This window comes from Phascolarctos cinereus, unplaced genomic scaffold (genome assembly GCF_003287225.1).
Source record: "Phascolarctos cinereus isolate Bilbo 61053 unplaced genomic scaffold, phaCin_HiC Scaffold_726;HRSCAF=1367, whole genome shotgun sequence".
NCBI lineage: Eukaryota > Metazoa > Chordata > Mammalia > Diprotodontia > Phascolarctidae > Phascolarctos > Phascolarctos cinereus.
In genome coordinates, this window is record NW_027556098.1 from 396,572,416 (window position 1) to 396,586,174 (window position 13,759).

The 13,759-nt window shown below is 41.8% G+C and overlaps 1 protein-coding gene across 1 annotated transcript in view; it reads left to right on the plus strand.

Annotated features, from left to right (window-relative positions):
* NPHP4 (nephrocystin 4) overlaps positions 1-13,759 on the plus strand; it is a 170,957-nt gene that overhangs the window by 120,714 nt on the left and 36,484 nt on the right. Inside the window, 4 exon segments of the mRNA XM_078145734.1 lie at positions 366-553; positions 1,563-1,723; positions 3,055-3,235; positions 11,169-11,297. Coding sequence (XP_078001860.1) covers positions 366-553; positions 1,563-1,723; positions 3,055-3,235; positions 11,169-11,297 — 659 coding nt within the window.

Consider the following 13,759-nt stretch of genomic DNA (forward strand, 5'->3'; position numbering starts at 1 on the left):
CTTGTTAAGTCACACTATTCTTACTATCATTAAAAGAGACCTTTTCAAAACAGAACGTCTGTGAGTTCAGTAAGCCATTCAAAAGTAATTCTCTGTTTGTTGTTATCTTCACAGTTGGAAAACTTGTTGGATTTTTTATTAGTACTTTTTCACTAACAATAGTTCTTCTGTTCCACAAAGGTGAAGCATTGCCAATAGCTAGAGCTTCGTTAATTATCTAACTAACTTATCCAGAGCAGCCCAAACTATTCACTTCAGCTCCTGAGGCAACCTCTTAGAACAGAGAGGAAAGATTTCTCAATAGGCCAAGTGTTCTGTGAAGGGCTATCGGTGCTGGAGTAATTCAAAGGTGCAATTTTATTTAGAGCATCAGAGGACCCCAGGGGAATGCCATGGCCAAAAACCGTGTATTTCACCTTCCAATTCTATCGTTTCCCACCGGTCACGACACCACGGTTACAACTGGCAAAGCTGGAACAACCTGGGATGACTAACTCTAGTTCTCCATCCCACATCCTGATTTCAATAAACAAGGATGGCTCATTTAACAAGGGTAAGCATGTGTTTGAAATGTCCATATATGTGAGTTTTGTCAGAAGGGTCAAGTTGGGAATTTAAGAATGCAGCCTTTCAGGTTGTTGGACAATGAGAAAAGGAAGCTAAAATAGTGGCCATATGTTTATAACATGTGGGATTTTTAGACTGAGTATATCGTACTAAGTTGTTTATAAACTAAGTACCTCAGAGACTTTAACTAATCCAGTCATTTAAATGAGATTTTTGTCGATTGGAATTAAGGCTGCTGATCCATGAAATATGCACTTAGATGTCTTCTATTTGTTCACATAATACAGAATTAAGAGCAGCTCCCAAACATTGAGAAGAATCATAAGGTATGAAATCCACAAAAGCTAGTGCTGTGGGATGAGGGAAAGTCAATAAGTATGGGCAGCTTTCATCCTCCACAGATATTTTTTACCTACACATGTGCATCTCATCACATGTCCTCATGGATATATGATACTTGGAGTCTCTGTCGTAGAAAACTTTTCCTGTTTCTGACAAAAACCGGTTTTGGAGCTATGTTTAAATTTGCCACTCCTTGAGAGGTTTTAGAAGTTGATTTTACTTGTAGTAGATGAATTGTTTGAAAAAGTAGACTGTGGCTTTTAGAAAATATATATCTAATCCAGTTCAGTTTTGTTAGCAAAAGCAGTGGTAGTGTTTCTTAAAGTTCTTGTCCCCTGTGACGAGTAATGTGGAATCCATATCAATTCATCAGGTCCCAGCTGTAGAGAGCTTCATGAAGACTTGGACCAAGAAGGTCTTGGTTTGACCTTTGGGTCGGGCTCTGCCCTGCCCAGCACGAGCCTTTGAGATTTTGTTGTTAACTCAAGTGCTGTATGATCTCACTTGATTCATGTGTTTATGAAATTGTAATTATAGCTGAAAGTGAGATTGGGTTCTGGTATCCAGGGCTCACATTTCTCTTTAGGAAATAAGGATGATGAATGAGTCTGATTTGCTTTTAGCCTCTTCTCACGGGTTTCTTGTGGGGGTAGGCTCTCCTGGGCTCCAGCTCCAGTATCTGGTGGACCCTATGCTCCTCAAGCCTGGAGAAAAGCGGTGGTTCATACATTATCTGGCCGTGCAGACGCTACACATCGACGTCTGGGATGGAGATTCGCTGCTCCTCATTGGGTCTGCGGCAGTGCAGATGGAGGTAACCTTTCTTTCTGCAATAAAAGCATGATAACACGTAGCTCATTAAAAATCCCATTATAAAAGAGTCCAGAAGAGTTGTTAGTGTGGCTCTTTTACCCAATTCAGATGCTGTAATTCTGCCTATTGATTTCCCTGATAGAAAACATGATCACTTTCCTTGCAAAGGAAGATATTTCTCATAGGGTCCAAGTTCTGTATTTTCAGTTATTTTCCCATTTAACTCTTAAGAACAAACTCAGTGGTCCATTTACTTTCCTATGAGTTCTCAGGATTCTTACTTTCATTGTGTCCATCTTGGTGAGGATGAGGTTAAAAAAAAGATCTATCCTTGATAATTTCTTATTTCCATGGTTGCTTCCATAATGATTTTTTAACCAAAAAACAAAAGAAGGCTAGTGTGGTGTGGTGGGTACAGGGCTGGTCCTTAAGTCAGGATGACCTGGGTTCAAATACCACCTATGACCCTTACTAACCCTTGATCATGGACGTGACATCAGTCATAATATCACAAACATAGAATTTGAAGGGTCCTCATGTCCATACTCTTGAATTACAGATGAGGAAACAGGGTCCCAAGGAGTAAATATCTTCTCTAAGGTCACATACCATTTAGCCTCTCTCACCTAAACTTATCTCCTCTGTAAAGTGAGGAGAATAACTCTAGTTCCTCCTCCCAGCATGACGGTGGTTCTGAGGCTCAAATTTAGTTAACGTCTGTAAAATGCTTGTAATCCTTGAAGCACTTTATAGAACATAAGTTATTATTATTGATTATTGTTATCAATAAAAGCCTCTGAGTTTTGGGCAACACTTTACAAGTTTATAAGATGACATAACAATTAAAATTTGATTAGAGGAAAGGAGCACTTTCTTCCATGGTGTTTTTAATAAAATGTTCTAAATATCAGGTGGCTGGATCTCAGTTTCTTCAGCTGTGGCTAGCTGGTCCATGGAGCTGACATGATTGGATTTCTCCTCTTCCTGCACTCCCAATGTTTATTTGCTCTAGTGCATTTTACAAAGAGATGGTTGGACAAAGACAGACTCCCATTGAACTCATGTTTTTTTGTTTTTGTTTTTAAAAGCAAGTAATCTGGCACCTTTATTTCTCCACTGATGATCCAAGTGTCAGGTGGGATTCATGTGGTTGGGCCCTTTTGAACACAAGTGATTGGATATCCTTCAAACATGAGGTCAGATACATCAGAATGTTTTCTGAGCAAACAGGCTGAAGCCTGGGCTAGACGTTTGTCTCATGCCTGGCAGTGTCCCCTAAAAACTGGTACCAACTCTCTTTTGCCTTTCACATACATTTCACTCATTCCACAGCATATCCTCCGCCAGGGCCAAGCGGCTGTTCAAGTCTCCCATGAGCTCGATGTTGTCACAACAGAATATGAACAGGATACGATGGTGGTGAGTGGAGACATTACCAGACCCGGCACTGTCAAACCCATCGGAATCCACACTCTGGTCAGAGGCCGTCTTCACCTCACTTTGGCCAACGTGGGTAAGGAGCTCAAGCTTCCTCAAATGGCTTTGCATTTCCGTCTTGCTACCTTAGCTCCAGGAGGGTAAGGAGAGGACTTTAATTTCTTTTGTATCCTCCTCTGCATTTAGACTTGTGCATGAAATGTACCTAGCAGGTGCCCAGGAAATGCATACTGAATGAATAATCAGGAGGGTTAATGAGACTGTCCCTCACAGGGAGTGTTCTGTTATATTTTAGCCTTGTGACTTTTCAATATGCAAGGGAATCTATTACATGGTGCCACATTTTTTCTCTCATTCCCGTTCTCCCTATGTCCTTTGGATTGTTCTCAGATAAAGAGTATAGCTTGTGACAGAGCTTTTTATCTGTTTGGCCTACTGTATGTGAATGAAATGCCAAGCACAGTGACCTGAGGGGAGGGCCTTCTGTCTTCACTGAGGAGTAGAATTTTAAAAAAAAATAAAGAAACTGTCCCAAACTTTCAGGCAGCTGGAGGAGGAGGACAGAGGGGAAACAGTTCTTTTTGACTTAGAGCAATGACCCTTTGTGAAAAGGAATCATAAAAAAGATGTCAGTGAGAATCATGGCCCAGCATCCTGATGTTTTCCTCCATTTTATCCTTGTCTGAAAGCCCTGCTTGGGGGCAGAGGTTACTCACAGGGCCTGACTTTGGGGGAGAATTGAGTCTAGGTCATTTGGAGAGATGCAGTTCATTTTTATTTAAGATTTCCTTTTGTTTGAATATGCCCCATAGGGCTGCATTTGACAGAGCAAGGCATTGCTGTCTGGCCTGGGTCACAGAGTTTGAAAATGGTGTCAAGCAGGGTGCAGAGCTGTTCTTCCTCCCTTTGCTGACCAGGGTTTGCACCTTTGCAGAGCTTCAGGGCTTAGCACCAGTGTACTTTACTGCATTCAGTTAATGAAAAATTAAAAAAAAAAGACTGTCATCCTTTGGTTATTTTCCTGGGGCAGGACAGGAGGGAGAGGATTTGAGGTTGGGGGTTTCTCTTAGCAAAATGGAAAGCACAGTACTGGGGATTTTTAGCCCTAGACAGGTGAGGGCACACAGTCACATCTCTGGAGTTTTAGAGGGAACTTTCCATTTCTTAAAAATCACCTGAATTTAAGCCCACGAAGCCATACAAGAGTACAGCACATCCTTTCTCTGCACATCAGCAGCCGTCCCTGTCCCTGGCAGCAGGAAGACGAGCTAATGCACAGTTCATTAAGTCTGGTTTGAGTTTTCTGCCTGCTTGTTTACAAATGTAAAATCGGAGGCAGCTCTGAAAACAGACAATATGGAAACCGCAGAACTCAATTAGGTTCTGGAGAAATAATGGAACGACATGTGAGGAACATGCATTATTCCAAAGCTTCCAGCAGCCCCAGCTCCAGAATGGCGAGGAGCATTCTTGCTTCCTAGAATGTATTGGTTATTTTTATATTTAATTCACAAGCCCACAGATGTGCAGTGACTCCAGGTTTTAAAATCTTATCTTCAGAAGAAAGATGAGCTCTGTTATACGTTATCTTAAATTGTCATTTTCATACTTTGCCTGCAAGAGAATGATAAGCACTTGGGAAAGAGAGTCTGCGATACACAACCCTGAGAGGACCTAAAAGCAAACTTAGAAAAGGGAACAGATGAAGCAAGGACAAATGCTGAGCACAACACGCTTTGTATCAGTGCAGCAGCTATTTGATTTCTCCATAAATTTGGCTTTGTTATTTTTTTAAACTTTGTGGCTTTTATTTCTTTATGAAATTGGTTATTATGCAGTGAGCAGTAGGACCGCTCCTGAAAATTGGATGATGACTGTGTAATTATTTAGGACTACAGAAATGGAATAAAAGCCAAATGGCGGTATTCCTATGGGGAGATGACATTGGGGCCGGTCTGTGGCTGTCTTGCATTCACACTCCATGTGTCCAACTTGGATGCCAAGAACTGAATCTTTAACAAGAGAACTTTCTACTTTTCAGACGTGGTTATTTTTTTTCCTCTTAAGGCAATGTATATTCCACCCCAGTTGGCTTACTTGCTCTTCCTTAAATCAATCAACAAGCATTTATTAAGGTCTACTTGAGTCCCATGCACTGTGCTAGGTGAGGGGCATATAAGGATAAAGAATAAAACAATCTCCCATCATAAGAAATTTAATTCTAGTGGGAGGACATAGAAAGGACATAGAAAAATATGCAACATAAATATAAATAATTAAATGCAAATATATACAAAGTATTTAAATACAAGATAGGGAAGGAGGGTCCTTGGAGTTTGACTGAGAAAAGAAGGAGAGCTATAGAATGAAAAGCTTGAGGGGATGAAATGGGACTTCATTTGCCACTTCCCAAGGGGTCTTTGCCCAGGCTTTTCCATCTACCTCAAATGCATTCCTTCTTTGTCTTTGCTTCTTAGAATCATTAGCTTCCTTCGAGGCACAGTCTCCTATGGGAAACCTTGCCTGATTCCAGTAGTTATCGCTGCTCTCTCCATCACCTCAGATGATCTTGTACTTACTTATCAGAGGCAGTGTCTGGTTGGTTCCACTTTCTCACTTTTGTATTTGTCGCCTCAATATACCTAGAATGGTTTCTGGCACACACTTTAAATGATTATTGACTGGTCAATTGATCGAATATTGAATATCTTCCCAGGAGAATGTAAGCTTCCTGAGGGCAGGGGCAGTTTTCCATTTTGTCTTTGTAGCTCTAGTGCCTAACAGGTTGTGTTTTGGTTTGTCCTTCATTCTTGAGGACCATGACATCAGGAAGCTGATGCTGTGACTTGCAAGTGAATTGGATTTAAGTGAGGGGGGGCTGTGCAAAATCAGCAGCCTCATTTTCTCCTCCGGAGCCATCTGGGTCCGGTGGCAAGATATAGATCAGGATGACTGTAGATAGCTCAGGGTATAGTGGGAGACTTTGGCCTTTTTAAGATAAGGTCTTTCTGAATTCTCACTTTGACTGAGGTAATGCCCATTCAGTTATTAGGGCTGTTTAAGAAGTGACCCAGGGGATGGCTCTTTTAATCAAAAAAGAAAGACAGAAAGAAAGACAGAAAGAAAGAAAGAAAGAAAGGAAGAAAGACAGACAGACAGACAGACAGACAGACAGAAAGAAAGAAAGAAAGAAAGAAAGAAAGAAAGAAAGAAAGAAAGAAAGAAAGAAAAAACCAAAGTGGGAGGGAAGACCCTCAGGGTTTCTGGCCAAAAGAGAAATAGTTATTAGAGCCTAACACATTGCCAGGTACAGAGTGGGCACTTAACTGCTCATTGGCTGAATTGAATGAAAGGGAACAGTGGATAAGCCTCGGCTGTCTTTCCTTTAGAAACTTTAAATTCATGGTAATGGTAACATCATAAATGATGAGGTGGTGATGATATTATTAGCAGCTTATCAACAGGAGAGAGTAGTATATTTGTTTAACTATGTACATGTTATATCCCTTCCCCAGTAGAGTCAATCCATAAAACATTTATTAAGTGCCAGCTACTGCTGGGGACATTTTAAAAAAAAACAGGCAAAAGACAATTCCTTCTCTCAAGGAGCTTACAGTCTAATGGGGGAGACAACGTAGAAACAAACATATACAAAGCAAACTATATATAGGATAAAAAGGAAATAACAGAGGGAAGGCACTGGAATTAAAAGGGGTTGGGGAAACCTTCCAGCGAAAGAAGGGATTTTAGTTGGAACTTAATAGCAGCCAGGGAGGTTTCTTAGATGATTTCAGTGGCTACATATCCAATCAGTCATATTCAAGAATCTCGTGTGGAGGTAGACTTTAGAGAAAGTGAAGCACTTTTGAGGTCAGATACTGAGCATTTGAGGTCAGTTTTAATTTCTTTTTAAAATATATTAATGGGGAAACACCACAGATACTAGACTAGTGCCATGGATGATACTATATCTTGATACTATGAAATGCATTGCTGTAAACTTTAGAGCCCTATATCATTATAGTCATACATTACTGTCATTCTTATTTAAATAGGATTCTGGCAACAGACTTGGTGAGGGCCAGTTTAGTTAACATATGCCCAAACTGCATAGAGGGTCATCAGAAAGTTGCTTATGAGAGGATGAAGTTTTTGGCCATAACCCATAAAACATAAAAATACAAACTAGTCCTTGGTCCTGTGTACTTTGCAAGGCTATATTTGTGAATTGATTAGAAAAGAGGGAGGTGCTCAGAGTCGTATGTTCTTAGGCCATCTATGGAACGTCAGCGTAACTGCTGGCCCTCTCTTGTGAGATGTGATTTTTCTCTAATGACCAAGAGTTGCCCTATTCCTGTGGGAGCTGGAAGTGCCATTTCTGTGTCTGTAAGAAGCGCCTTCATATTGACGGTTTCCCCATAAATGAAGCTGTAAGTCAGAGAGAAGCTGCAGTTGAATGGAAGGATGAATTGTAGGATTTTCTCAGAGAACTAAAATTAAGGCATCGCCAGCAGGGTAGCCAGGTGGTGCGGCAGACAGAGCACCATCCCTGGAGCCAGGAGCACCTGAGTTCAAATCCGGCCTCAAACACTTACTAGCTGTATAACCCTGGACAAGTCACTTAACCCAGATTGCCTCCAAAAAAAAGAAGAAAAGAAAAGAAGGCATCACTAGATATCTTGTACTCCAAAGCACCAAAAAACTTCATTTTGTGGGTCATTTGGCCTTATTCATTTCCAGGGTTCATGAAAATAATATGCCGTCTGACCACATGAAGTTAATTGCTTTTCATGAGTCAACATATCTCATAGAGTATGAAGAAATAGTGATTGGCATCTCCATCTGCCCTGGAAAAATAAAGTGGATGAAAAAACTCCACTTTGCACGGTTTTTGACAGGTAGTAGGATGGGCAGGTAGTCCCTTGATCTATGTGTCATCCCTGTGTGGGCAAGCACCCCTCATGGACTTGGGTTCATATTGTGAGGAGTTTTTGCTAGTAAATGAACCTCGTTTGTCTCAAGGGCCCATCTCTAAAGTCAAACTCAGGTCTACATTTCTGTTTTGTTACCATGCTAACAGAAACCTAGGAAACAGTAGCCTAGAATCAGTGAGAGCATTTAATTGGAACAGAATTGGAAATAGGATAGAATGGAAACATTCTTAGCACCCGTCTCTCAAATGAATACCCTCCCCCTCCCCTCTTTGAGGTTCTTCCTGCCTACACACTGGGGAAAACAGCAGAGTTTCTCTCACCAGACTTATTCAGTCATAGCTCTTCTTATAGCTCTTTCCTCATGCTTCATCTCTGGTTATGGCACTACATAGCCTCCATAAGGAGGTATGGTCCCAGTCACTTTACATAGCTGTGTGGACTTGTCTTCAAGCTCAGCTGGCAGCCCACTGTCTAGCCTCTTGAATGGTCTAGCCCACCGGTCTAACCTCTTGCTCACTCACTCCACCCATGCCTTCACTTCTACTAATTCCTTCTTCCACCTCCTTGCCATGCCCATCTCACCTGTATCCATAGTGCATCATCTTGCTGGAATTTGAAGTCCTAGCCCACCCCAAGGGGAAATAGCTAGTGCTTGCTACCCTGTGTCCTGAGCAGCACAGGCTTGTCCTCATCCAGGTCAGCTTCTGTTAAAGCATCTTGCATTGGTACTGCAGCTGGAAAAAGGGCTGGGCTTATGAGGGAAAGGCAGAAAGAGAATGGGCCAGATTGCATTTGGGGAATTGCATGATCCCAGGCTTCTCACTGCCATGAAATGCCTGATGTCATGGGGTAATGAACCACAGAATGGCCTCCAGGGCCTCTACAGTATTCTCTGTAGAGGATTTATGGGAAGATGTGGACAAGAATTGCATGGGGAAGGAAGCCAGGCTGTGGTACAGTTTACACCAAGGGCTGCTGTGTGCCCACTCTGAGAATGTCATGGATTTATCTATCAAACAAGGATAATCTGGGAGCTGGGAGAAATGGTCGAGATATTTTCTCCATCCTCCCAACCTTGGCCTTACAAGATACTGTGTTGTAGTATTAGAGAAAGTCAATGAACAGGCACTGACTGCAGTGAGAGTCAAGGGAAGGAAGAAAACCAAGACATGTCATGTCCGTAACTAGTCAACCTTACCATGGTGAAATTATTCTGCCAGGGTACAAAATGTTTGTTTGTCTTTTGCTTTTTTTTACATTTTATCAGGCTACAGATTTACTGGCTGTGCTCTTAGTTCATTTTAATACCTATAATCCAGGTATTGATATAACATGAAGTCTCAGTGGCTCAGTATATAGAACAGTGGACCTGGAGTCAGAAAGACCTGAATTGAAATCCATCTTCAGGGTCTTTTTAGCTGTATGACCCTGGGCAAGTCACTTAACCTCTGTTTGTCTCAGTTTCCTTATCTGTAAAATGAGCTGGAGAAGGAAATGGCAAGCTGCTCCAGTATCTTTGACAAGAAAACCCCATATGGGGTCATGAAAAGTCAGACATGACTGAAACAACTCAACAGCAGCAAAAACAACAAAACCAGTGGATCTGGTTGCTGTGCCTGTGATGTTCTTTGATCCCAGAGCATTCTCTCTTTGCCAAGAAGAGTGGCATGGGCTACACTAACCTGATCTTCGTTGCTCAGAGTTTGACTGTTTTCTTTTTTCTCTTTCTCTTCCTTCCTCCCTTCCTTCCTTCCTTCCTTCCTTCCTTCCTTCCTTCCTTCCTTCCTTCCTTCCTTCCTTCCTTCCTTCCTTCCTTCCTTCCTTCCTTCCTTCCTTCCCTCCCTCCCTCCCTCCCTTCCTTCCCTCCCTCCCTCCCTCCCTCCCCCTTCCTTCCTTCCCTCCTTCCCTCCCTCCCTCCCTCCTTCCTTCCTTCCCTCCTTCCCTCCCTCCCTCCTCCCTCCCTCCCTCCCTCCCTCCCTCCCTTCCTTCCTTCCTTCCTTCCTTCCTTCCTTCCTTCCTTCCTTCCTTCCTTCCTTCCTTCCTTCCTTCCTTCCTTCCTTCCTTCCTTCCTTCCTTCCTCCCCCCCCTTCCAGGATTTGTATATGTTGCCACTTTCTGGTCCTTGTTGCCATTTGTACAAGTCATTAAGTTTCTCTGTCTTCATCCTATTTGCCATTTCTTATAGGACAATGATGTTTATTCCATTACATTTTTTATAACACCCTTTATTCAGCCATTCCCAAGTCAATAAGCATCCACTTTGTTTCCGGGTCTTTACTACCACAAAAAAACAAAGAAGCATAGTATTTAACAGAAGGGCAGAATTATTTGAAGATGCTTGCTTGTTTTATGGGACTCTTGAAATCATTTTATCAAGTTCTTAGGAAGCTTTTAGCAGTTTGTGAGAATTTAGTGGAGTGCTATGGCTAACCTTGCAAAATTAGCAGTTATGCTTTGAATTTTTGTGGGAGCCTATTCATCCTTCTTAAAGAGTAGGCTTGCTCTCTCAAAACCATTGTGTAATGGAAGAACTCAAGCAATTCTAACATCCATTGAGTGCAAGGTTTTTTTGCCTTAAAATGTGCTTGTGGTTAAAGACATTTATATGTAGAAGCCTTTGAAGGCTCATATTTTAATGTGGCCCACAGCAAAGTTACAGAATTTAAAAGGATAATTTTGTGACAGTTTTATTATAGTTTTAAAGAGACTGTGAAATTCCACCCAGGTTAAGACCACTGGAGATTTGTCTAGCAATCAGATGAATAAGAGTACCTGTGTCCGCCTACTTGGTGTCAGGTTGTTTGTGTCATCAATGCAAAAGGTACACCTCGTGCCTCTTAGAAGTCAAAGATGTAGAAAACAAAAGATGAATGAGTTGAAAGCAAATGTTTCTGTATAATAGAACAAACTGAAAACAGAGCTTGGGAGTAAGAGCTTTAATGTGGTGTATAGTTTAGAAGTTAGAATTCTACTCTGTGTTTGCCTCTCATTAAGTTTTTATTAAAATTTTAAAAAACCAAACTTGTTTGCTGTTAATATATTCCTGTGACCCTTATGGGGGTGATTTCAATTTAGGTCATGTGTCTGAACAGAAATCAAGTGGTTCTGACTCATTGCCCCCTTCACGATCGCGGATCATTTTCTCTAACGATGGGACCAGTGGCTTCCGCGGAGGCAGTCTTCTTAGCCAGGAAGGCCATAGAGGTAAGTAGAAGGGGACATCTTGCTCCGTGCCTAGATCCTCCCTCCCTCCCGTGGGGTGGAGAGCAGGGAATTGAGGGCATAGGAGCTAGAGCTGTCCTCCCTTGAAGAACAGTGCTAACAGAGTGTCATCCAAGCTTAGTGCTAGGGCCTGTGCCCCAGGTAATCTTATCGATTTTCCCAGTCCCATTTGTCCTCCTCGTTACTCAAGTGCCATAGTCTGTGTGCTTGGTTCTGTAGAGATCAAGCTCTGCTCTTTTGGCAGAGTAATTGGAATGCTGTGAGCAGCATTTGTTGTAGGTTAGCTAGCTGCTCACTGGCAGTGGAGCGGGAGAAGATAAAAGAGACAGGGAGAGCATTGGATTATTTTTAATAGGTTTGAATGGTCAATGACAGTCAATAAACATTTATTAAGCACCTCTACGTACCAGGCACTGTATTAAGCACAAGGGATCCAAATGTGAAAAAGAAAGACAATCCCTGCCCTCAGGGAGCTTATGATCTAATGGGGGAAGATACTGCACCAGAGCAGGCCGAAAGGGGGGCTGGGGAGGTTCCTGAAGTCCGACAGAGTCAAAGCAGTCCAAACAAATGCTGCCATGGAAGTCACAGGAGTACCCAGTGAGCGAGCTGGGGGTGGGAAATGAGGAAATGCCATATTTTAGACACCTGTGGGCATTCCACCTTTGTGTTGGAGAACTGAAGACCTTGGGGAAGTCATCTCATTCCTGTGAACCATCTGTTAGATGAAAGAGCTGTGTGAACTGATCTCTAAGGCTCCTGCTAGCTCTAAATCCTGTAAACTTAACGTGGGAAATATCTTCCTGTTAGTGAAAGAAAAAAAAGAAAATTCCAACCTTTTTTGAGGGTTTTTTCCCTCTGTAAGTAACCATAATAAATAATAAATTTGATACAACATGAAATAGTTGCCATGTATATTAAATACAGAAAAGGCCTTGTAAGTTAGTTTTCTAACTAGCTTTGCAGATTACAGCGCCAGAGCTGGAAGGCACCTCAGAGACATCCTCATTTTACAGATGAGGAAACTGAGACCCAGAGATGAAGTGATTGTCCAAGGTTACACATGTAGTACATGGCAGAGCTGAGATTTGAACCTGGTTACTCTGATCCCAAATTCATTGCCTTTCTGCTGTAACATTATTGCCTCAGATAAGGAAACTGAGGCCCGGAGAGAGTTTTGTTGGACTCAAGATCATACAAAATGTAAATTAACAGAGCTGGGATCAGAATTCATGTCTCCTGATTCACAATTCCAGACTCTTTCCACTTTTTCCTTCTTCTCTACTTGAAAATAATGGCTAGGATAATGTGATCCTTGTTTGAGAAGCCCTTCCTTGAAACAAAGGAGTTGGTCCCACTTTGAGGGAGCGCTCCCTTTTCTGTTTTCATTGTCCCCACAGAATTAACAGCATCTGATAGCCTCCTCCCACAATATAGCTACCAACTCCCCTTATAAACAGGCACATTTGTAAGACCCAAAGCATGAATAGATTTACTTACAGGGGAAAGAAAGCAGACATAACTTTTGTCAGGCAGAGTGGCATTTTGTATAGAGAGCTGGCCTTCAAAGAGCCCAGGCAACCCTTTAAGATTCTAAGATGCCAAGAATGCACTGAACTCCGTTAGTATGGGGTGTTTTTTCAACTGAGAGTTCCCTATACCCATGAAACCATAGGTCTCTCCCTATCCTTATCCTCGCAATGTACCGAAATGATATCTACTGCTCAGAATAGGGCCTGTACTCAGGAAGACTTGAGTTTAAATCTAGCCTTAGACACTTACTTAGCTGTGTGATCCTCAGCAAGTCATTTAACTTTTGTCCACCTCAGTTTTTTCATCTGTAAAATGGGAATAATAATAGTAACTATTTTGCCGAGTTGTTGTGAAGATCAAGTGAGGTACTATTTGTAAAGAACTTTGCACATGACTGGCATGTAGTAGATGCTCAATAAATCCACCCTTCCTTCCTTCTTTCCTTCATTCCTTCCCTCTCTCTCTTCCTCTCTCCCTCCCATCACTGTATCAAAAGGGCTTTCTTTGTCCCTGAGAAATATATGTTGTACACACTCAACTTTTGTCTTGCTCAGGGAGACCCATTTGTTCAGCCAAAATTTCCCTTTCCTCCCTAATATCGCAAATTCTTTCTACTATAAGATTGCCTCTGTATCTAATGTAAAGTAACAAATGATGTGATCATTTTTATGGATGATCTATAATCTTAATTTGTTGGCCTTTTATTAGCATTGTGTAGTGGATAGAATGCTGGACTTGGAATCAAGAACATTTGGATTTAAATCCTGTCACTAGCACTTATTTTGTGACCTTGGGCATGTCTCTTACCTCTCTGACCCTCAGTTTCCTCATCTTCTAAGTGGGGATTATAATACCCATAGTACCTTTCACACAGAATCAGTAGCAGGTTCAAATGAGGCGATTTATATAAA